Below are 24856 nucleotides of genomic sequence, written 5' to 3'. Positions count from 1 at the left end.
ATACTGACAGATCCAAATCCTCATAAGCCTCATGCCAGGGCCAGATCCTACCTTCTCAGACATGGACAGACCCAGATCCCCATACCAGGGCCAGATCCTACCTCCTCAGATATAGACAGACCCAGATCTTCACACCTGTACCAGATCCTACCTCCTTGGACATAGACAGACCCAGATCCTCATACCTGTACCAGATGCTACTTCCTCAGAGATGGAGAGACCCAGATCCTCATACCTGTACTAGATTCGTACCCACTCAGATACTGACAGACCCAGATCCTCGTACCAAGGCCAGATCCTACCTTCTCAGACACTGAAAGACCCAGATCCTTATATCTGCACCAGATCCTACCTCCACAGACATGGACAGACCCAGATCCTACCTTCTCAAACATGAAGAGACCCAGATCCGCATACCAGGGCCAGGTCCTACCTCCTCAGACATTGACAGACCCAGATCCTGATGCCTGTAAGTTTCCTACCTCCTCAGACATGAAGAGACCCCAGATCCGTATACCACGGCCAGTTCCTACCTCCTCAGACATTGACAGACCCAGATCCTCATACCTGTACCAGATTCCTACCTCGTCAGATACTGAAAGACCCAGATCCTCAAACGAGGGCCAGATCCTACCTTCTCAGGCATTAAAATACCTAGATCCTGATATCCGTGCCAGATCCGACCTCCTCAGACATGGACAGACCCAGATCCTAATACATGCACCAAATCCTACCTCCTCAGACACGAACACACCCAGATGCTCCTATCTGTGCCAGATTCCTAACTCCTCAGACGTGGACACACCCAGATCCTCATACCTGTACCAGATGCTACTTCCTGAGACATGGAGAGACCCAGATCTTCACACCTGTACCAGATCCTACCTTCTCAGACATGGACAGACTCAGATCCTCATACCTGGGCCAGATCCTACCTCCTCAGACACTGACAGATCCAGATCCTTATACCCGTACCCAGATCCTACCTCTGCAGATACTGACCATACCAGATTCTTATACCTGCACCCAGATCCTACCTCCTCAGATATTGACAGACCCAGATCCTCATAATCCTAATGGGCCAGATCCTACCTTCTCAGATACTGACAGACCCAGATCCTCATAATCCTAATGGGCCAGATCCTACCTCCTCAGATACTGACAGACCCAGATCCTCATAATCCTAATGGGCCAGATCCTACCTTCTCAGACATGGACAGACCCAGATGCCCATACCAGGGCCAGATCCTACCTCCTCAGACACTGACAGACCCAGATCCTCAAAACTGTACCAGATTCAACCCCCTCAGAGATGGAGAGACCCACATCCTCATACCAGGGCCAGATTCCTACCTCCTCAGATACTGACAGACCCAGATCCTCATACCAGGGTCAGATCCTACCTTCTCAGACATGGACAGACCCAGATCCTTATACCTACTCCAGATCATACCTCCACAGACATGGACAGACCCAGAGCCTCACACTCATGCCAGATCCTACCTCCTCAGACACGGAGAGATCCAGATCCTACCTCCTCAGATGTGGGGAGACACAGATCATCATACCAGGGCCAGACAGTACCTCTTCACACACTGACAGACCCAGATCCTCATGCCTGTAACAGATTCCTCCCTCCTCAGACATGGAGAGACCCAGATCCTCATACCTATACTAGATTCCTACCTCTTCAAATATTGAAAGACTCAGATCCTCATACCAGGGCCAGATCCTACCTTCTCAGACATTAAAAGACCCAGATCCTTATACTTGCTCCAGATCCTACCTCCTCAGACATGGACAGACCCAGATCCTCACACTTGTACCAGATCCTACCTGTTCAGACATAGAGAGACCCAGATCCTGACACCTGTACCAGATCCTACCTCCTCAGACACTGACAGACCCAGATCCTCATACCTGTACCCGCACCCAGATCCTATCTCCTCAGATACTGACAGACCCAAATCCTCATAAGCCTCATACCAGGACCAGATCCTACCTTCTCAGACATGGACAGACCCAGATCCTCACACTTGTACCAGATCCTACCTCCAGACACGGAGAGACCCATATCTTCATACTTGTACCAGATTTGTACCTCCTCCAATATTGAAAGACCCAGATCCTCATACCAAGGCCAGATCCTACCTCCTCAGATACTGACAGTTCCAGATTCTTATATCCGCACCCAGATCCTACCTCCTCAGATATTGACAGTCTCAGATCCTCATCTTCCTATCAGGGCCAGATCCTACCTTCTCAGACACTGAAAGACCCAGATCCTCATATTTATGCCAGATCCTACCTCCTCAGACATGGACAGACCCAGATCCTACCTCTGCAGACATGAAGAGACTCAGTTACGCATACCAGGGCCAGGTCCTACCTCCTCAGACACTGACAGACCCAGATCCTCATGCCTGTAACAGATTCCTACCTCCTCAGACATGAAGAGACCCAGATCCGTATACCAGGGCCAGGTCCTACCTCCTCAGACTTGACAGACCCAGATCATCATACCTGTACCAGATTCCTACCTCGTCAGATACTGAAAGACCTAGATCCTCAAATGAGGGCCAGATCCTACCTTTTCAGACATTAAAAGACCTAGATCCTTCTATCTGTGCCAGATCCTACCTCCTCAGACATGGACAGACCCAGATCCTAATACATGCACCAAATCCTACCTCCTCAGACACGAACACACCCAGATCCTCCTATCTGTACCATATTCCTACCTCAGACACTGACAGATCCAGATCCTTATACCCGCACCCAGATCCTACCTCCGCAGATACTGACCGTACCAGATTCTTATACCTGCACCTAGATCCTACCTCCTCAGACACTGACAGACCCAGATCCTCAAAACTGTACCAGATTCAACCCCCTCAGAGATGGAGAGATCCACATCCTCATACCAGGGCCAGATTCCTACCTCCTCAGATACTGACAGACCCAGATCCTCATACCTGCACCAGATCCTACCTTCTCAGACATGGACAGACCCAGATACTCATACCTGCACCAGATCCTACCTCCTGAGACATAGAAAGACCCAGATCTTCACACCTCTACCAGACCCTACCTCCTCAGGCATGGACAGACTCAGATCCTCATACCTGGGCCAGATCCTACCTCCTCAGACACTGACGGATCCAGATCCTCATACCTGTACGAGATTCAACCTCCTCAGAGATGGAGAGACCCACATCCTCATATGAGGGCCGGATTCCTACCTCCTCAGATATTGACAGACCCAGATCCTCATACCAGGGCCAGATCTTACCTTCTCAGACATTGAAAGATCCAGATCCTTATACCTGCTCCAGATCCTACCTCCACAGACATGGACAGATCCAGATCCTCATACTCATGCCAGATCCTACCTCCTCAGACACGGTCAGACCCAGATCCTACCTCCTCAGACACGGGCAGACCCAGATCCTACCTCCTCAGACATGGACAGATCCAGATCCTACCTCCTCAGACATGGATAGACCCAGATCCTCACACTTGTACCAGATCCTACCTGCTCAGACATAGAGAGACGCAGATCCTCACACCTGTACCAGATCCTACCTCCTTAGACACTGACAGACCCAGATCCTCATACCAGCGCCAGATCCTACCTCCTCAGAGACTGACAGATCCAGATCCTTATACCGGCACCCAGATCCTACCTCCTCATATACTGACAGCCCCAGATCCTCATACCTGTACCAGATTCAACCCCTCAGAGATGGAGAGACCCATCCTCATACCAGGGCCAGATTCCTACCTCCTCAGATATTGACAGACCAAGATCCTCATACCAGGGCTAGAACCTACCTTCTCAGACACGGACAGGCCCAGATCCTCATACCTGCTCCAGATCCGACCTCCGCAGACAAGGTCAGACCCAGATGCTACCTCCTCAGACATGGGGAGACATAAATCCTCATACCAGGGCCAGATCTTACCTCTTCACACATTGACAGACCCAGATCTTCATGCCTATAACAGATTCCTACCTTCTCAGACATGGAGAGACCCAGATCCTTATACTTGTACCAGATCCTACCTGCTCAGACATAGAGAGACCCAGATCCTCACACCTGTACCAGATCCTACCTCCTCAGACATTGACAGACCCAGATCCTCATACCAGTGCCAGATCCTACCTCCTCAGATACTGACAGATCCAGATCCTTATACGGGCACCCAGATCCTACCTCCTCAGACACTGACAGTCCCAGATCCTCGTAATCCTCCTATCAGGGCAAGATCCTACTGTCTCAGACATGAGCAACCCAGAACCTTATAAGGGGGCCAGATCCTACCTTCTCAGACACTGACAAACCAGATCCTCTTACCTGTATCTACACCCAGATCCTATCTCCTCAGATACTGACAGACCCAAATCCTCATAAGCCTCATACCAGGGCCAGATCCTACCTTCTCAGACATGGACAGACCCAGATCCCATACCAGGGCCAGATCCTACCTCCTCAGATACTGACAGACCCAGATCCTCATACCTGTACCAAATTCCCACCTCCTCAGATATAGACAGACCCAGATCTTCACGCCTGTACCAGATCCTACCTCCTTGGACATAGATAGACCCAGATCCTCATACCTGTACCAGATCCTACTTACTCAGACATGGAGAGACCCAGATCCTTATACCTGTGCCGGATCCTACCTCTGCAGACATGGACACACCCAGATCCTCATACTCATACCAGATCCTACCTCCTCAGATACGGGCAGATCCAGATCCTACCTCCTCAGACATGGGGAGACACAGATCCTCATCCCAGGGCCAGATCTTACCTCTTTACACATTAACAGACCCAGATCTTCATGCCTGTGACAGATTCCTACCTCTTCAGACATGGAGAACCCAGATCCTCATACCTGTACTAGATTCCTACCTCCTCAGATATTGAAAGACTCAGATCCTCATACCAGGGCCAGATCCTACCTTCTCAGACATTGAAAGATCCAGATCCTTATATCTGTGCCAGATCCTACCTCCTCAGACATGGACAGACCCAGATCCTCATACTCATGCCAGATCCTACCTGCTCAGACACAGAGAGACCCAGATCCTCACACCTGTACCAGATCCTACCTCTTCAGACACTGACAGACCCAGATCTTCACACCTGTACCAGATCCTACCTCTTCAGACACTGACAGACCCAGATCCTCATACCAGCACCAGATCCTACCTCTCCAGATACTGACAGATCCAGATCCTTATACGGGCACCCAGATCCTACCTCCTCAGATACTGACAGACCCAGACCCTCATAATCCTCCTATCAGGGCCAGATCCTACCTTCTCAGACATGGGCAACCCAGAGCCTCATACCAGGGCCAGATCCTACCTCCTCAGACACTGATAGACCCAGATCCTACCTCCTCAGATACTGACAGACCTAAATCCTCATAAGCCTCATACCAGGGCCAGATCCTACCTTCTCAGACATGGACAGACCCAGATCCTCATACCAGGGCCAGATCCTACCTCCTCAGATATTGACAAACCCAGATCCTCATACCTGTACCAGATCCTACTTCCTCAGACATGGAGAGACCCAGATCCTTATACCTGTGCCAGATCCTCTGCAGACATGGAGAGACCCAAATCCTCATACTGATGCGAGATCCTACCTCCTCAAACATGGACAGACCCAGATCCTACCTCCTCAGACATGGACAGACCCAGATCCTACCTCCTCAGACATGGAGAAACCTTGACCTTCCTCAGACATGGACAGACCGAGATCCTCATACTTCTATGATTCCTGCCTCCTCAGACATTGACAGACCCAGATCCTCACACCAAGGCCAGAACCTACCTTCTCAGACACTGAAAGACCCAGATTCTTATACCTGTGCCAGATGCTAACTCCGCAGACACGGACAGACCCAGGTCCTCATGCTCATGCCAGATCCCACCTCCTCAGACATGGACAGACCCAGATCCTACCTCCTCAGACATGGAGAGATCCAGATCCTGCCTCCTGAGACATGGAAAGACCCAGATCCTCATACTTGTACGATTCCTACCTCCTCAGACACTGACAGACCCAGATCCTCATACCAGGGTCAGGTCCTACCTCCTCAGACATTGACAGATGCAGATCCTCATACCTGTAACAGATTCCTACCTCTTCAGATATTGACAGACCCAGATCCTCATACTAGGGCCAGATCCTACCTCCTAGGACACACTGGAAGACACAGATCATCATACCAGGGCCAGATCACAACTCCTCAGATATTAACCGACCCAGATCCTTATACCTGCACCAGATCCTACCTCCTCAGGCATTGACAGATCCAGATCCTTTTACCTGTGCCAGATCCTACCTCCTTAGACACTGACCGACCCAGATCCTTATATGTGCATCAGACCCTACCTCCTCAGACATGGACAGTCCCAAATCTTCAATACTGTACCAGATCTTACCTCCTCATACCCTGACAAACACAGATCCTTATACTTGCACCAGATCCTACCTCCTCAGATACTGACAGACTCAGATCCTCATACTTGTGCCAGTTCCCACCTCCTCAGAAACTGACAGACCCAGATATTCTTACCAGGGCGAGAGCCTACCTCCTCAGAAACTGACAGACCCAGATCCTCTTACCAGTGCCAGATCCTTCCTCCCCCGACATGAACAGACCCGGATCCTCACACCTGTACCAGATCCTACCTTCTCAGACAATGAAAGACCCAGATCCTTATACCTGTACCAGATCCTACCTCCTCAGACATGAACAGAACCAGATCCTCATACTCATGCCAAATCTTACCTCCAGACATAGCAGACCCAGATCCTCACACCTGTACTAGATCCTACCTCCTCAGACATTGACAGACCCAGATCCTCATGCTTATGCCAGATCCTACCTCCTTAGTCACTGACAGAACCAGATTCTCACACTTAATACCAGATCTCACCTCCTCAGACACTAGAAGATCCAGATTCTCATACCTGTGCCAAATGCCACCTCCTCAGACACCTGAAGACCCAGATCCTCACACCTGTACCAGATCCTACCTCCTCAGATACTAACAGACCCAGATCCTCATACCAGGGCCAGATCCTACCTGCTCAGACATAGACAGACCCAGATCCTCATACCAGGGCCAGATCCCACCTGCTCAGACATAGACAGACCCGGATTCTCATACCAGGGCCAGATCCTACCTCCTCAGACATTGAAAGACCCAGATCCTCACACCTGTACAAGATCCTACCTCCTCAGTCACTGGAAGACCCAGGTCCTCGTTCCTGTATCAGATGGTAACTCCTCAGACTTTCACAGATGCAGATCCTCATACCTGTACCAGATTCCTACCTCCTCCAACACTGACAGACCCAGATCCTCATTCCTGTACCAGACGGTAACTCCTCAGACATGGACAGTCCTAGATCCTCATACCAGGGCCAGATCTTACCTCCTCAGACATGGACGGACCCAGATCCTCATACCAGGACCCGATCCCACCTCCTCAGATACTGATGGACCCAGATCTTCATACCTGTACCCAGCCTCACCTCCCCAAACACTAGAAAACTCAGGGCTTCATACCTGTGCCAGATGCTATCTCCTCAGGCAATGGAAGCCCAACGGCCTGACACCTGAGTCCAACCTCACCTCCTCAAACACTGGAAGACCCAGATCATCATACCTGTGCCAGATGCTACCTCCTCAGACATGGGAAGACCCAGATCCTCATACCTGTGCCAGGTGCTACCTCCTCAAACACTGGAAGACCCAGATCATCATACCTGTGCCAGGTGCTACCTCCTCAGACATGGGAAGACCCAGATCCTCATACCTGTGCCAGGTGCTACCTCCTCAAACACTGGAAGACCCAGATCATCATACCTGTGCCAGGTGCTACCTCCTCAAACACTGGAAGACCCAGATCATCATACCTGTGCCAGGTGCTACCTCCTCAGACATGGGAAGACCCAGATCCTCATACCTGTGCCAGGTGCTACCTCCTCAAACACTGGAAGACCCAGATCATCATACCTGTGCCAGGTGCTACCTCCTCAGACATGGGAAGACCCAGATCCTCATATCTGTGCCAGGTGCTACCTCCTCAGACATGGGAAGACCCATATCCTCATACCTGTGCCAGGTGCTACCTCCTCAAACAATGGAAGACCCAGATCCTCATACCTGTGCCAGGTGCTACCTCCTCAGACATGGGAAGACCCAGATCCTCATACCTGTGCCAGGTGCTACCTCCTCAGACATGGGAAGATGCAGATCCTCATACCTGTGCCAGGTGCTACCTCCTCAAACACTGGAAGACCCAGATTCTCATACCTGTGCCAGATGCTACCTCCTCACACATGGAAGACCCATATCCTCACACCTGTGCCAGGTGGTAACTCCTCAAACATTGGAAGACCAGATCTTCATACCTGTGTTAGGTGCTACCTCCTCAGACACAGGAAGACCCAGATCTCATACCTGTACCAGATGTTACCTCCTCCGACATCAGCAGACCCAGGGCCTCATACCTGTAACCTGCTGTTACCTCCTCAGACATCAGCAGACCCAGGGCCTCATACCTGTAACCTGCTGTTACCTCCTCAGACATCAGCAGACCCAGGGCCTCATACCTGTAACCTGCTGTTACCTCCTCAGACACCGTCAGATCCAGGGCCTCATACTTGTACCAGATCCTACCTCCTCACACACTGGGAGACCCAGATGTCATACCTGTACTTAGCCCATCTCTTTGGATACCTCTTCCAGCACCACATACCTGTACCAGGCCCTACTTCTGTAGACACTTGCAGACCCACAGCCCCATACCAGTGCCAGGACTCACCTTCTCAGCCTCATACTTGTGCCCAGGTATGCTTCCTTGGACAATGAAAGACCCAGCAGCTGTCTGCTGCTCTTGGCTGGGTCTCCTCAGATATTAAAAACCTACAACTACATTTCTGTTCCCCAGCCCACCTGCTTGAATAGTGGCCCAGTGCCTCATACTTGTGCCAGGCCCCACATCCTCAGATACTGACAGACCCAGATCCTCATACCTGTGCCAGAAATTCTCTGTTGAACAATGAAGACTCATCACTTTGTACCTGTGCCCATTCCCAACTCCTCAGGCGGTACTGACAGATCCAGAACCTCAGACCTGTGCCTCACCCTACCTCCTGGACACTGACAGGCCCAATGGATCATACCTGGGCTCGACCGATCTTCTCGGCCCATCACCTAGGCCTATCATTCACACTGCACCTTCTCAAGCCACACCCACAGGTTCCACTTGGTGCCATCAGAATCCTCAGAACTTCACGGACGTCTCCCTGACAGCTGTTTATGGAGCACCTTCCACATTTCTAGCACAGGCAATGGACGCAGATCAAATAATCATGCCAATAAATGTGAAACTGAGAAACAAGTGCTCAGGAGAAATGGAATATGGTGCTGAGGCCACTTATAAAAGGAACCTGAGGGGTACTTGAGCCTTGATCTCAAGAACGAGCAGGCATGACCCAGAGAAGCACTGAGGGAGCATTCCAGCAGCAGTAACAGCACATGCAAAGGTCCTGTGGCCAAAGCAGTTTTTCTCAAGGGTGACAGAATTAAGGCCCACAGAAAATGATTTGAGTGACTTCTCAGTTCTCCCAAGGATGGTCCAAGACTAGTAACCTTCTAGACACGAAGGAGAGGTGCCCACTTATTACATCCAGTAGATGCCTTGGGCTGTGAGGGCTTAATTCTCTCCTGGAAGCCCACTGAGGCAGGGGGAAGCATAGCACCGTCCAGAGGATAAAGGAAGGGGTGAGGACCACAGGGTGGAAGCTGAGAGGCACGGCGGGAGGACTCTGAACAGTCTGTCGCTAAGGTAACGACAGAAGCAAACAAGCCACTTCAAAGGCCCGGAGATTGACTGGGGAGTGCAGAGGACTGATTCTGGGAGCTCTCCAGTGTGGCTGAGAGGTTTCTGGTTTTTTTTAGAGACAGAGTCTTGCTCTGTTGCCCAGGTGAAGTGCAGTGGCATGATCACAGCTCACTGCAGCCTCAAACTCCTGGGCTCAAGTGATCCTCCCATCTCAGCCTCCCCAGTAGCTGGGACTACAGGCACACACCACCATGCTTGGCTATTTTTAAAATTTTGTGTAGAGATGGGGTCTTGCTCTGTTGTCCAGGCAGGTTTTGAACACCTGGCCTCAACCTCCCATCTCAGCCTCCCATTTCAGCCTTCTGAAGCTCAGGGATTACAGCCATGAGCCACCACACCCAGTCCTGACTCAGCTCTAGAAACTAAACTTCAGTACAGCCAGCCCTCTGACTGACCGAGTCCAGGCTGCTCACCGTGGCCAAGAATAGGTCCTGAGATCCCAGTTTTGCAAGAGCCCAAGCAATGCCAAACAGTGTCTGACCTGAGCCTCCGAACCCTCAATCTGCAGATATGGGTCTCTAGACGTCACCTTTAAGTGCAGAGGCCTCTGAGACCACACATTATAGATGCAGCTCCTCAGTCAGTTCAATGTTCTGGGCCTCACCTGCCCCAGTGCCCCAGATCTCACCTTATCTAACCATCATCTACCTTTTTCCTCACTTTACTCACTTTTTTTTTTTTTTTTGAGACAGGGTGTCTCACTCTGTCACCCAGGCCTGAGTGTGGTGGGTGGCATGATCTCAGCTCACTGGACTCAGTTTCTTTTTTTTTCTTTTGAGACAGGGTCTCTCACTCTGTCGCCCAGGCCCGAGTGCGGTGGCATGATCTCAGCTCACTGCAATCTCTGCCTGCCAGGTTCAAGCAATTTTCCTGCCTCAGCCTCCTGAGTAACTGGGATGACAGACGTGTGCTACCATGCATGGCTAATTTTTGTATTTTTAGGAGATGGGGTTTCACCGTGTTGGCCATACTGGTCTCGAACTCCTGACCTCAAGTGATCCACCCACCTTGGCCTTCCAAAGTGCTGGGATGACAGGCGTGAGCCACCGCGCCTGGCAACTTTCCTCACTTTTAACTCAGACCCTATGTCAACTGGAGCAAAATGCCACCTTGGATGCAGGCCAACACCATGGACTGGTTACAGATCCTCAGTCCTCTGTAGTACCCTGAGCTCTGTCTATCATACCTGACCAGGGTGCTGAGAACAGATAGCTGACCCACCTGATCCTTAGGGTTCCCCAGACATCACCAGGCAGACCCAGGTACAAACACCTACAATGACTACCACTTTCCCTTGATATAAGAGCCCACACTACTCACCTAATTGTGCCTGACCCACCTTCCCCAGGCCTGGCTAGCCTCACCAATTATGCATTCCTGGGCTAGACCCCACCCACTTCACCTAACAAGCCCAGCAGTACTTTTGTGCTTGAACCCAGGTGTCAAGAACCCACCTAAGACCATGTTTATACAACCTCTGTGAAACTGAACCTGGATCCACAGATTCACTGCCAATGTCAGGCCAACATACCAGCACTGAGCCTGGATCCATGGACTCAATGCCAATGTCAGCTAAACATACCAGCACTCAGCCTGGATCCACAGACTCATTGACAACACCAGGTCAATATGCCAGCACTAAGCCTGAATCCACAGACACACTGACAATGCCAGGTCAACATAGCAGCACTGAGCCTGGATCCATGGACTCACTGCCAATGTCAGGTAAACACACCAGCACTGAGCCTGGATCCACAGACTCACTGACAACACCAGGTCAACATGCCAGCACTGAGCCTGGACCCACAGACTCATTGATAATGCCAGGTCAACATACCAGCAGTGAGCCTGGATCCACAGACTCACTGACATAATCAGGTATACATACCAGCACTGAGCCTGGAGTCACAGCCTCACTGACATAATCAGGTAAACATAACAGCACTGAGCCTGGAGCCATAGACTCACTGACACCACCAGATAAATATACCAGCACTGAGCATCGATGCAATGGCTTCACCTGGAAGACCTAGTTCTGCCTGTTTGTGTCCAACTCCAGTGCCTCAGGCTACAGAGTTACACACCTGTCGAAGATGGGTTCCAGACATCTCAGCTGATAGACCAGGCTTCACATAACCTGACCCCTCATACCCTGACTGACAGACCCAGGTTCCTTTGCCTGAGCCCAACTCAGATTCCTTACAGCCTACCAGGGTCCAGCTTTATTTACGTGAGCCTGGCCTTGGCAGTCCACATCCCGTGTCTGGCTTGGCTTTTCATGTCTCACAGACAGAGCCAATGCTGCCAATCTCTGCTTAACATCAGCACCAATGAGCTCACTGAGGAGCCTCAGACCTCATCAAATGGAACATCTCTGCCTACCTGTGCTCCCCAGCTGAGATGTGTAGTTCTACCAACTTGTGACTAACCCATTGTCCCCAGGCCTAAGACTGAGTCAGCACAACGGAGCCAGAACCACGCACCAATGACTCCACCTGCAAGACCCCAGGTGTACGTCCCTCTAGCTACAAAGTCCTTACTTGAGAGAGATACATCTACCTACTCACGTCTAACTTAGGGGCCACAGACCTCGTAGGAAACCCACAATGTTCTCCCTGCCTGTGGAGACCCCCATGCTATGGGCTTGACCTGAGAGGCCACTCTGTACACCTAGGATCAACTCTGGTTCTTCAGGCTTCACCTCAAACACCAGGGGCATATTCCTGTGCCTGAATCCAACTCCTGAAAGAGCCAACTCTATCTACCTGCATTCAATCCTAATTCCTCAGCTCTCCTTCAAGAGACTACTGGCAGACCAGTTTTGTCTACCTGCCTGACCCTGGCTCCTCAGACCACACATGGTGGGCCAGCTCTGCCTACCTGTGCTTGACCCTGGCTCCTCAGACCACACCTGAAAGGCTATCTCTACCTACCTGAGCTTGACCCTGGGTTCTCAGACTACACCTAGTTGACCCAGAATACCTACCTGTACTCAATCCTGGCTCTTCAGACCATACCAGGCAGGCAGCTCTACCTACCTGAGCCTGACCCTGGCTCCTCAGACCATACCTGGTGGGCCAGCTTTGCCTACCTGTGCTTACCCTGTCTCCTCAAACCACACCCAGTGGGCCAGCTCTACCTACCTGTACTTGACCTTGGCTCCTTAAACCACACCTAGAAGACTATCTCTACCTACCTGTGTTTGACTCTGGCTCTTCGGAGTATACCTGGCATGCCAGATCTACCTACCTGAGCCTGACGTTGGCTCTTTAGATCATACCTGGTAGGCAAGATCTGCCTACCTGTGCTCGATGCTGGCTCCTGGGCTTGTACCTGGTGGACCAGCACTCCCTACCTGCATGTGGTGAGGGTTCCTGAGCTTGTACCTTGTGGGCCAGCTCTGCCTACCTCTGCTTCACACCTCAGCTGCTCATATCTCATCCAACACACTTGGTTTCTCTTACCTGGGCTTGACTATGACTTTTTAGGTCTCATGAACACACCCAGCTTTGTGAAGCTGCCCTGATTCTGGCTCCAAAGACCTTACCTGCCAAACCCTGCTCTACACACCTGTGTTTAACTCCTGTTCTTCAGACCTGATAGACCCGAAGAGATATACCTGGACCAGGCTCCAAAAACCTCACCCAAGAAACTCAATTCCACATTCCCACTTACCTGTGGCTGGCCACAGCTCCTCAGCCTCACCCAGGAGATGAACTTCTACCCACCCATCTTTTTTCTTTTTTTTTTTTTTTTTTTGAGACAAAATTTCACTCTCGCTGCCCAAGTTGCAGTATAGTGGCATGATCTCGGCTCACTGCAAACTCTGCCTCCCAGGTTCAAGCGATTCTCCTGCCTCAGCCTCCCGAGTAGCTGGGATTACAGGCACATGCCACCACATCCAGCTAATTTTTGTATTTTTTTGTAGAAATGGGGTTTCACCCGTCACCATATTGGCCAGGCTGGTCTTGAACTCCTGACCTCAGATGATACACCCACCTTGGCCTCCCAAAGTGCTGGGATTACAGGCGTGAGCCACCACACCCGACCCCTGTTTTTTTGTTTGTTTGTTTTTTGTTTTTTTGAGATAGAGTCTCACTGTCATCCAGGCTGAAGTGTAGTAGCACGATCTTGGCTCACTCTGCCTCCCCAGTTCAAGCAATTCTGGTGCCTCAGCCTCCCAAGCAGCTAGGACTGCAGGCATGCACCACCACCATGCCTGGCTAATTTTTGTATTTTTAGTAGAAACGGGGTTTCGCTATGTTGGCCAGGCTGGTCTCGAGCTCTTGACTTCAAGTGATCTGCCTGCCTTGGCCTCCCAAAGTGCTGGGATTACAGGCATAAGCCACTGCGCCTGGCCTTCCCACCTGTCTTGACACCACCTGGGAAATCCAGACCTGCTCACTGTGCCAAATCCCAGCCTCTCAGACCCTCCTGAGACCTGGCTCTATCCACTGCCTTCACTTCACACCCTCAGAGGTTGTCTACCACATCCAGATCTTTCTAGATGAGCCTAACCCCAACTCCTTGGGCCTCACCTGATAGATCGTTCTCTCCACCTGTGCCTGACCTCAACTGCAGGACAGTTTAATTAGCTTGACTATGGCTGTTCTGGTCAACCTCCCTCCGCGTGCCCCTGGTTTCACAGATGTCACCCGACAAACTCTACCCATCATGCTTCTCGGACCTGGGATACAAACCAGGGCCTGACCTCAGTGGCTCAGACCTTACCTGTGAGACCCAAAACTACATACCCATGTCTCACCTTAACCCCTGAAACCTCGCCTGCTAGAACCGCTCTACGTACCTCGACCAGACCCAGGCTTCATCCACCTTTCAGACGGATGCAGGTCGTCCTCCCTTTGTCCGACTCCAGCTTTTTGGTCTCTTCCCAGGCTCACCTACCAGAGCTGCTCAGACATCGCCTGAGGACACAGCTCCAACCTGGACCCAATCATGGATCTTCAGCCTCACTTATCAGACCCAGCTCAACCTGTCTGCCTATCTTTAGCTCCAACGTCCTTACCAGACTGGTCCAGTTCTGCCTACCTGAGTAGAGTCTTGGCTCCTCAGGCCTCCCCTAGAAACCCAGCCATACAAACCTGTCTGATTCCAGCTCCTGGGACCTCAGACAGACGCGGCTCTGAAAGGCTGCACTATACACACCTAACCTGAACAGTCACTTTCCTCACACATGACAGATCACTGGCTGCTGACCTCGGCCTGAGGGAGCCTGGTGAGAGCCCAGTGTTGACAAACACTGTCTGACTGGCCTAATCTTGATGTCTGCCCTGCAGACCCAGGTCTCTGGACCTTTACTCACCCTGAGCCACTCAGACCGCACCTACCCAGCACAGCTCCGCATGCAACCCGCCGGCCTCACCTGCCGCAGCTCCCCTGTCCTTGCCTCACATCACCAGGTACATTCCTACCTCTCCCGCATCTGGGCTCTGCAGACCCTGACGCCACAGACTTGGACTTCAGTCACGAATTCTCAGAGGCCTCTGACGCCCTGAGCTCTGCCCATCACACCCAGTCAGGATGCTGAGAAGCAGGTGCTGACCTGTGTGTCCCTAATCCTGGGTTCTAAACACCCCATTCGAGCAATTAGCCACCCACTACCTGATCCTCACTTTTCAGAACTGGCCAGAGATCCCAGCGTGCACACCCGTCCCATGCCACAGGTCAACATCACCTCCCACAGAGCCCGGCTGACATACACACATACAGGCTCCTCAGACTTCACCTGACAGAACCATCTCTAAATACCTGCCTCTCCTCCAGAATTCACAGACCCATGGTCCCTCTCCCTGCCCTGGCTCCTCCTCAGAACTCACCTGGATCTGCTCTGGCTCCGCTTCGGGCCTCCCCAGCCAAAACTGGCCCTGTGGCATGTGCTGACTCTGGCTGAGCCCTGAGAGACCCTGCGGTTTCCCACCACCGCTCTGCCTGATCCTGACACCCAAGGCTGCCCCACAACTGGCCCTGGCGGACCAAGAATTACCACTACCAGACGAGACTCTTCTGATCTCACCTGAGAGCCGGGACTGCATCCCTAGGCCTGAGCTGATGGCTGTAGCTCACCCGAGACCCTACCTCCAGGAACTTCACCTGCTCCTATCCCTGGGTTCTTCAGATATCACCTTCTGGATTCAGCAGGACACACTCTAGTAACTCAGGCCGATCCCTCCTCCATCCCCTGTGGTCTGTCTAGCCTGGCCCAGGAAGCCTCCGCTTAGGTCTCACCAGCCAGCCCTGGCCCCATGTTCCTGTGCCTAAATATCATTCCTAGGCCTTACCTGGGAGACCAGACCCATCCTCTGCTTAAGCCACACCCTAACTCATCTCTACATGCTGGGTGGTGACGAGCAAGGACACCCCCGATCTGCTCAGCTCCTTGGCTGGCAGCAGCACCCACACGTCCCTGCCCACCACCTGCTCAGGCTCCAGATCCCAAGGAGGAGGTGGAAGGTGGCTGCCCTCCATTATCAGGCATGCAACATTTATTAGAAGCCGCACAGTCTCTCTTGACCGGGGTTCCGCATCTGAGCCACAGGATGCAGAAAATGACTTGAGTGACTCTTGTCAATTCTTCCAAGGATGGTATGTAACTAGTCTCATTCTAGAAAGAAGTTAACTCATTATACACAGTGGATGGCTTAACGCATTAGGGCTTCATTCTCTCCCAGACCCCTAGAGCTTTCAAAGGTACAAGGTTATGTCTGTGGATGCCATCACCAAGCAAAGGGCCTCCGGTCCAAATGCCTGGAAACAGCCCCAGGTGGGAAAACCACCACATGGGCAATGCCCTCTCTGCTGCGCCTGCCACAGTGTTAGACCCTGCACCTAAGCCTGGCCATGCCCACAGCATTCACAGCGCCCGCACCACACCCTGCACTGCACCCCTGCACCCCAGGCTTCACAGCCAGAGCCCTCCTCACATCACTGCTGAGCTCAGGCAAGTGCACAAGGAAAGCTGCAGCTCACTGTTCGGCTCCAGCAGAGGCGGTCCCATGGACCACCTGTTGCTACGGAGGGGTCTGCAGCCCTGTCACTCAAGGCAGGGTTTGCTCTGCAAGCTGCCCCAGCCTGGCGCCTCCTCTACGCCACCCCCCAGCTCCTCCTACAGCTCCTGTTGCTCCTTTCCAGGCCTACCCAGTCATACCTCATGCCTCACCCTGCCCCTTGGCCTTTACAGATGGTGGCTGCAGTTCAGAGAAAGGTCATTACTGAGAATAACTCACAACCTCAACTCGGTGAGGGGGGCAAGGGGGACTCGGGTTACCCCACAGTGGGTGTTGCAGGCAGGCACCCAAGGGAGTGTCATCTGGCAATGCAAGCTCAGCCCGCCCTCAGGTGGAAGTGGAGCCCTCATCCTGCCTGGGTTGCTCTTGTCCTCCAAGCCTCTCTGAGGGCCTCTCTACCTTTCCCCAAGCTAGGTATGCAGCAGGTACTCAATAAACACTGACCTGACCTCATGGGCCCCTCAACGGCCAGGATTTGGCAAAGGAACTTAATTCACCCAGTGCAGAAGTGCTTGTACTTACATCCCAGAACTCGAACATGTTTTGAGGGTCAATTCCAAACTCCTTCACTTTGGTCTACAAAAAAAAAAAAAAAAAAAAAAAACAAAGGGAGAGAAATGAAAGGAAGCATTTGCTAGTGGGATGGAAACAGGAGCTCCAGGAGGCAGGGAGCTATGCTCTGTGAGCTGAGCCTCACCTTCCCCAGAGCCAGGGATGGGGCAGGGCTAGAGCAGTCTGTGAGTCGAGGGCAGGGCCCAGGATCTGCCCACCCCAAGATGGACACCAGGCACACCAGTGACGCTGCACCTGTAAAGCCCCCTGCTGAGGGCAGCTGTAACCCCGTGTGAGGAACTGGCCCACACACTGCTCTGCAACAGCTCTCATCCAGGCCTGTCTGGGACACCAGAACATGAGCCCTCAGGGCATCTAGGAACCGAACCTAGGACTGGGACCCGAGCATGGGCAGGGGCCACCTACCAGGCCAGGCAACCACACACAGGCTGGACAGTTACCCAGCCCTTCCCACGTGTGGGAGGGTGACTGCACCAAGAAGCTCTGAGGACCCATCAGGTATTCTGGTCCCCAGAGCAGACAGGGCCAGCAACCCCTTACCTATTCCCCACAGGAGGAGAAGCCCTGCTGACCAGTCAGCGGGAAGCAGGCAACAGTGCTATGGTTAGCCAGCCTTATGGCGTCCTGCTGCAGCCGGGCGAGCACTGGAGGCAGAGATGTAGGGGTAACGGTGGAGGGGGTGGGAGGGAGTGATGTGGGTGTGGTCCCCAGCTCTGACACAGCACAGTGCCCACCGGCTGACTGCTGCTGTCACTCCTGGAACATCCCTTACTCTGCCATGCTCTGCTGAGCCTGCACAACCTCGGGGCCAGGCAGACTGTGAGAACTGGGGGGCAGGTGACCCAGGTTCTAATCCTGGTATCACCTACTCATACAGTCACTAAGTGAGCCAGGTACAGTGGCTCATGCCTATAATCCCAACACTTTGGGAGGCCGAGGTGGGCAGATCACTTGAGGTCAGGAATTCGAGACTAGCCTGGCCACCATGGCGAAACCCTGTCTCTACCAAAAATACAAAAATTAGCTGGACGTGGTAGTGGGTGCCTGTAATCCCAGCTAGTCAGGAGGCTGAGGCATGAAAATTGCTTGAACCCAGGAGGCAAAGGTTGCAATGAGCCAAGATCGCACCACTGCATTCCAGCCTGGGTGACAGAGCGAGACCTTGTCTCAAAAAATAGGCTGGGCACAGCAGCACACACCTGTAATCCCAGCACTTTGGGAGGCCGAGGTGGGCGGATCACTTGAGGTCAGGAATTAGAGACCAGCCTGGCCAACATGGTGAAACCCCGTCTCCACTAAAAATATAAAAATTAGCCGGGCATGGTGGCGTGCACCTGTAATCCCAGCTACTCAGGAGGCTGAGGCATGAGAATCACTTGAACCTGGAAGGCAGAGGTTGCAAGGAGCCAAGATCTCGCCACTGCACTCCAGCCTGGGCAACAAAGAGGACTGTCTCAAAAAAAAAAAAAAAAAAAAAAAAAAAACACCACACACAAAACAACAATCACTAAGTAGGAGGCAAAGTGTGACCTCCCTTCATTGGGGCTTTATGTCCTTACGTGAAAAATGGAATGCATCCTCCACCCCTACCCAGCATGGCCCATTTGGGGAGATGCTGCGCACAGAGGCCTAGGAAGGTCATGTGTATGGAGGGTTCTGGGTATCACTCAGGCCTGGGAGATGGAAAAAGGGGTTATCGTGATCCCACTGACTCCAAGCTTCTCTTCTCAAGGCTGCAGAGGTTGAATGGGTGAATGTGGAAAAGGCAAGGAAGGCTTGCAGCCCACAGGCAGCCAACCCTTCCATAGCATCAGCCAAGCCAAGATCCACCAGACCTATGAACCACGTCTCTGACGGGCCATGACCTAGACATGCTGGGCCCTCCCAGGAAGGCAGTACAGGGGACCACAGGGGCACTTACTGTGTTAGTAGACAGGGCAACGAAGTGCTTCGCCACTGCAGAAGGCTACAAAAGACAGAGCCAAGTTACCAAATCCAGCCCAGGGAGACAAGGGGTAGTCACTCCCCATCACCAGAGGAACCAAGGCCCTGCATGGGACTGAGATTCCCAGTCCCTGGTTCTGAGACTGTTAAAGGAGGCCCACATCGAGGTCAAGGTCAAGAAAGCAGGTGGGTCACAGGCTGCCTGCTCATCCCATCTTACAAGCATGCGGGGCTCAGGGACATCCCTCCCCTATAAAATAGGTGTGGCCAAGAGTCCCTGCTGCACCAAGGAACCTTAGAGAAAGGGCAACACAAGGGCTGTCAGCCTGCGAGAGCAGGTTCTGTCACATCTGCAAGGCTGGGTCTGGCAAAGCCAGGATGAACAATCATCTCATCTAGCAAAGGCAGGCACTGGCAAGGCCACCTTCCTCTTCCAACTTCAGGAGAGACAGGGCCAGACTTGGTCACTCAGGGGCCCACCCTGCTCTTCCCAGCTCAGAGGCTGATCACGAGGGAGGCCCTATAGCCCACTCACATCCTTGGCCGCCTGGAGAAACCACTCCTTCGCCGTCTCCGCATTCGTGATGGTCTCCTGGGTGGTAAAGGTCTGCAACCGAAGAGAACAGCAGTGGGCACCCGAGCTTAGGGGTGGGTGCAGCCTCAAGCCAGGGCTCAGCAGCGGAGGCCAAGGCAATGCCCAGTTGTCACCTGGAGCAGTATTTGCAGGTCAGTGACAGTGACGTCACATAACCTCCTGAGACTCCAACTCTTTAATACCAAAGGAGGGAGGCTGGTAAACACAAACCGCCGACCCTAAGCCTTCAGGTCAAAGGCCACAGCTTCTCCCCTGGGGGGCTGCAGTCAGCCTGAGGCTCTCTTTGGCCCAGGCTGGAAGGTATCTCAGAATTCAGATGGAATTCTTCATATTTTATGTACATTCATGTGAGTAAATAGAGCATAAACGGCAGCAAACAAAACCCCTCTATTATCAGGGCATGGCTCTGGGATCAGAAAGGAGCAAGTGTGGCAGGGCATGCTTTGGGAGCACTTTGGGAGGCCGAGGTGGGGGCATCCCCTGAGGTCAGGAGTTCAAGACCAGCATGGCCAACATGGCGAAACCCCATCTATACTAAAAAATAATAAATAAATAAATAGTAAAATTAGCCAAGTGTGGTGGTGTGCTGCCTAGTCCCAGCTACTTGGGAGGCTGAGAGAACTGCTTGAAACCCAGGAGACAGAGATTGCAGTGAGCCGAGATCGCGCCACTACACTCCAGCCTGGGTGACAGAGCCAGACTCTGTCTCAAAAACAAAACAAAAGCCGGGCACGGTGGCTCACGCCTGTAATCCCAGCACTTTGGGAGGCCGAGGCGGGCGGATCACAAGGTCAGGAGATCGAGACCACGGTGAAACCCCGTCTCTACTAAAAATACAAAAAATTAGCCGGGCGCGGTTGTGGGCGCCTGTAGTCCCAGCTACTCGGAGGCTGAGGCAGGAGAATGGCGTGAACCCGGGAGGCGGAGCTTGCAGTGAGCCGAGATCGCGCCACTGCACTCCAGCCTGGGCGACAGAGCGAGACTCCGTCTCAAAAAAAAAAAAAAAAAAAAAAAACAAAACAAAAAACAGGAGCAGGCATAAAGGACAGGTTTGTAAGGAAGTGGTGAGCAGTCCCAGACTGAGCAGAGATGCCGCAAGGTGAGTGGGTGTGATCAAGACACAAAGGTTCAAACTGATGTGTTCAGGCTTTCATCAGTCAACCTTGTTTGCTGCCAGGCACAGAAACAGTCTAGGGCAGCTGTACTGACCTGATCCACAAACCATGGTTCACCCACCGAGAGGGACCAATGGCCAGGGGGACAGCAAAACAGCCGTCCCTCCCTGCCCCAACACACACACGGCCGGGGGCCGGGCAGTTTTCGGCGCTCATACCTTGGAGGCGATGATGAACAGAGAGGACTCGGGGTTCAGCTGGGTCAGGGTTTTGGCAATGTGAGTTCCATCAATGTTGGAGACATACCAGACGCGGGGACCTTCTGAAGAGTATGGCTTAAGGGCTTCAGTCACCATGAGGGGTCCCTGGGGGGAGACACAGCATCAGAGAATAAGAATTCAGAGCCCACAAAAAGTGGAGACAGCCAGGTCCCATCCCTGGAGAAAGTAAGGACCTGGGTGGGACCAACAGTGCCCAGACTCCCAACCTACCCCAAGGCAGTTTTCTCCTCACCAGGTCGGAGCCGCCGATGCCAATGTTGATGACGTCCGTGATGGTCTTGCCTGTGTACCCCTTCCAGTCACCGCTCCGGACACGCTGGCACAGGGAGGAAGATGCCGTCAGCCCAAACCCCCAGGCATAAGCCGCTGTTCAAAAACATCATTACTGCCATGTCCTGGTTCCTCAGTCCCAGCTTTCAGGCCCTCGCAGGTGCCTCTATTTTTTTGTTTTTAATTTACAATTTTTTTTTTTTTTGAGACGGAGTCTTGCTCTGTCTCCCAGGCTGGAGTGCAGTGGCGCGATCTCGGCTCACCGCAACGTCCGCCTCCCGGGTTCATGCCATTCTGCTGCCTCAGACTCGTGAGTAGTTGGGACTATACAGGTGCCCGCCATCATGCCCAGCTAATGTTTTTTGTTTTAGTAGAGATGGGGTTTCACTGTGTTAGCAGGATGGTCTCGTACTCCTGACCTCGTGATCCACCCGCCTCGGCCTCCCAAAGTGCTGGGATTACAGGCTTGAGCAACCGTGCCCGGCTTATTTATTTTTAATTTTGTTTTTTTTGAGACAGAGACTCCACTTTCTGGGTTCTAACAATACTCATGCCTCAGTCTCCTGAGTAGCTGGGACTACAGGCCTGTGCCACCACCATGCCTAGCTAATTTTTTTGTATTTTTAGTAGGGACGGGGTTTCGCCATGTTGGCCAGGCTGGTCTCGAATTACTGGCCTCAAGTGATCTGCCCAGCTCGGCCTCCCAAAGTGCTAGAATTACAGGTGTGAGCCACCGCATCTCGCTATTTATTTATTTTTAAAACTGTGCCTTAGGGGCCAGGAAGGGTGGCTCAAGGCTGAGACAGGAGAATTGCTTGAGCCCAGGAAGTTGAGGCTGCAGCAAGCTAAGATTGCTAACACTGTACTCCAGCCTAGGTGACAGAGGAAGACCCTGACTCCAAAAACAGAACAAAATGCTCTGCCTTAGCCTTTTTTTTTTTTCCTAAGACAGAGTCTTACTCTGTCGCTAAGGCTGGAGTGCAACGGCACAATCTCAGCTCACTGCAGCCTCCACCTCCAGGCTCCAGGGTTCAAGCAATTCTCCTGCCTCAGCTTCCCAAGTAGCTGGGATTACAGGCACCTGCCACCATGCCCGGCTAATTTTTACTACTTTTAGTAGAAACGGGGTTTCGCTGTGTTGGCCAGGCTGGTCTCAAACTCCTGACCTCAGGTGAGCCACCCACCTCAGCCTCCCAAAGTGTTTGGATTACAGGTGTGAGCCACCACGCACAGCCTATTTTATTTTTTGTAGAGACGGTGTCTTGCTATGTTGCCCAGCCTGGTCTCTAACTCCTGGCCTCAAATAATCCTCCCATCTTGACCTCCCAAAGCGTTGGGATTACAGGCGTGAGCCACTATGCAAGGCCTAGGAGTCTCTGGAGACCACAGTGGCCCCTGCCACACTCACCACCAACTAGACTATTTCCTGGTTACAACAGTGAGACATCCCTACCTCACAGCAACACCGTCAGAATTTGCAAAACCAGGGATAACTCGGCAGAATCTACTATGCCAGAGACCAAGAGATGTGAAATGCTGAAAACTGTGACTGGGCGGGGAAAGGAGTATCAGACCTGCAGCCAGTCTCCAATCAGACGCCAGTGATCCCTGCTTCCTGGAACTCATGCCCCTGCATAGCTTCCGCCTGTGCTGGGAGAGGTGACCTGTGCACCCACCAGGAGACTGGCAAAAGGGGTGAAATGTGACTTCAGAGAACCTGCAGTTTCTGCTTTGCTCTCTCGGATGACTTGCTTTTGGCGAAGCCGTCTATGATGCTGTAAAGACACTCAAAAGAGCTCCATAAAGAAGCCCACGCAGCAGGGAACTGAGGCCTTTTTCCAACAGTCACTGCCAACTCGCTTCCTGTGTATGGGACACCTTAGAGGGGAGTCCTCCAAACCCATCAAACCTTCCAGTAACCAGGGCGCTGGCCAACATCTTGACTAAAGCCTCATGAGAGATCTCCAAACCAAGACCAACCAGGTGAGCCACTCCCAAACCTCTGACCCACAGACACTGTGAGAGGTAATAAAAGTACTGCTAGGCCCGCATGGTGGCTCACACCTGTAATCCCAGCACTTTGGGAGGCTGAGGCAGGTGGATCACAAGGTCAGAAGTTCGAGACCAGCCTGGCCAACATGGTGAAACCCCATCTCTACTAAAAGAAAAAATACAAAAATTATCCGGGCATGGTGGCGTGCCCCTGTAATCCCAGCTACTCAGGAGGCTGAGACAGGAGAATTGGTGAAACCCAGGAGGCGGAGGTTGTAGTGAGCTAAGATTGTGCCATTGCACTCTAGCCTGGGCGACAGAGCAAGACTGTCTCAAAAAAAAAAAAAAAAAAAAAGTTTATTGCTGTTTTAAGTCAAGTTTTCACGTCATTTGTTACACAATGATAGATAACTAATACAGATTCTGGCACCAAAAGTACAGTGTTGTCATAATAGAAACCTAAATATGCATGACTCAGTGACTCATGCTTATAATCCCAGCACTTACTGGGAAACTGAGGCAGGAGGATCACTTGAGCCCAAGAGTTTAAAACTAGCCTGGGCAACATAGCATGACCTCATCTCTACAAAAAATAAAAAAGTAACCAAGCATGGTGGCATGTGCCTGTAGTCCCAGAAGGCTGAGGTGGGGGATTGCTTGAGCCCAGGAGTTCGAGGCTGCAGTGAGTGGTGATTGCACGCACCACTGCACTCCAGCCTGGGCAACAGAGTGAGACCCTATCTCAAAAAATAAGAAAGAAAGAAAAGAAAAAATAATTATCCCATACATATCAGTCATCCTATGCCCACCTCGCCATTGTATGTTGGGTGTCTGGGGGTAATTTGTCTCTTTAAATTCACATGTCTTCAGATTGAAAGGAACTATATTCGAGTTGTACTAAAGGAAATGCAGGTACTACCACACCTGTACTTGACAAGATGAGGTTCTAGACTTCTGATACTGTAACAGGATATGGACTTAGGAGAAAGTGAGTGGGGTGTTTGCGTATGGAAGGAACACAAATCAACCACTAGGCGCCAGAAGCAGGACTACGATAGCCACCCACCTTCTGGGATGGTGACCAGTGGTCCTTGCCTCCTGGCATTAACCCACTG

The 24856-nt window shown here is 52.1% G+C and overlaps 1 protein-coding gene and 1 long non-coding RNA gene across 2 annotated transcripts in view; both read right to left on the bottom strand.

Moving 5' to 3' along the window:
* LOC126947316 (glucose-6-phosphate isomerase) overlaps positions 1 to 21824 on the bottom strand; it is a 37420-nt gene extending 15596 nt beyond the window's left edge. The window contains exons 1-5 of the mRNA XM_050778002.1: positions 21712 to 21824; positions 21417 to 21563; positions 20024 to 20095; positions 19466 to 19510; positions 17494 to 17547 (exon numbers count right to left, since the gene is read on the bottom strand). Coding sequence (XP_050633959.1) covers positions 17494 to 17547; positions 19466 to 19510; positions 20024 to 20095; positions 21417 to 21554 — 309 coding nt within the window. The 5' untranslated portion in view covers positions 21555 to 21563; positions 21712 to 21824. The remainder of the gene's footprint in view (positions 1 to 17493; positions 17548 to 19465; positions 19511 to 20023; positions 20096 to 21416; positions 21564 to 21711) is intronic.
* Positions 4469 to 10625, bottom strand: LOC126947317 (uncharacterized). The gene is made up of 4 exons (XR_007723017.1): positions 8169 to 10625; positions 7803 to 8118; positions 7168 to 7702; positions 4469 to 4489 (listed from the first exon to the last, which is right to left on the bottom strand). It is a non-coding gene; the product is annotated as an uncharacterized LOC126947317 (long non-coding RNA).
* Positions 21825 to 24856: the final 3032 nt, after the last annotated feature.

Source organism: Macaca thibetana, unplaced genomic scaffold (genome assembly GCF_024542745.1).
Source record: "Macaca thibetana thibetana isolate TM-01 unplaced genomic scaffold, ASM2454274v1 unplaced_scaffolds130, whole genome shotgun sequence".
NCBI classification, from domain to species: domain Eukaryota; kingdom Metazoa; phylum Chordata; class Mammalia; order Primates; family Cercopithecidae; genus Macaca; species Macaca thibetana.
This window is presented reverse-complemented; position numbering and strand designations above follow the sequence as displayed.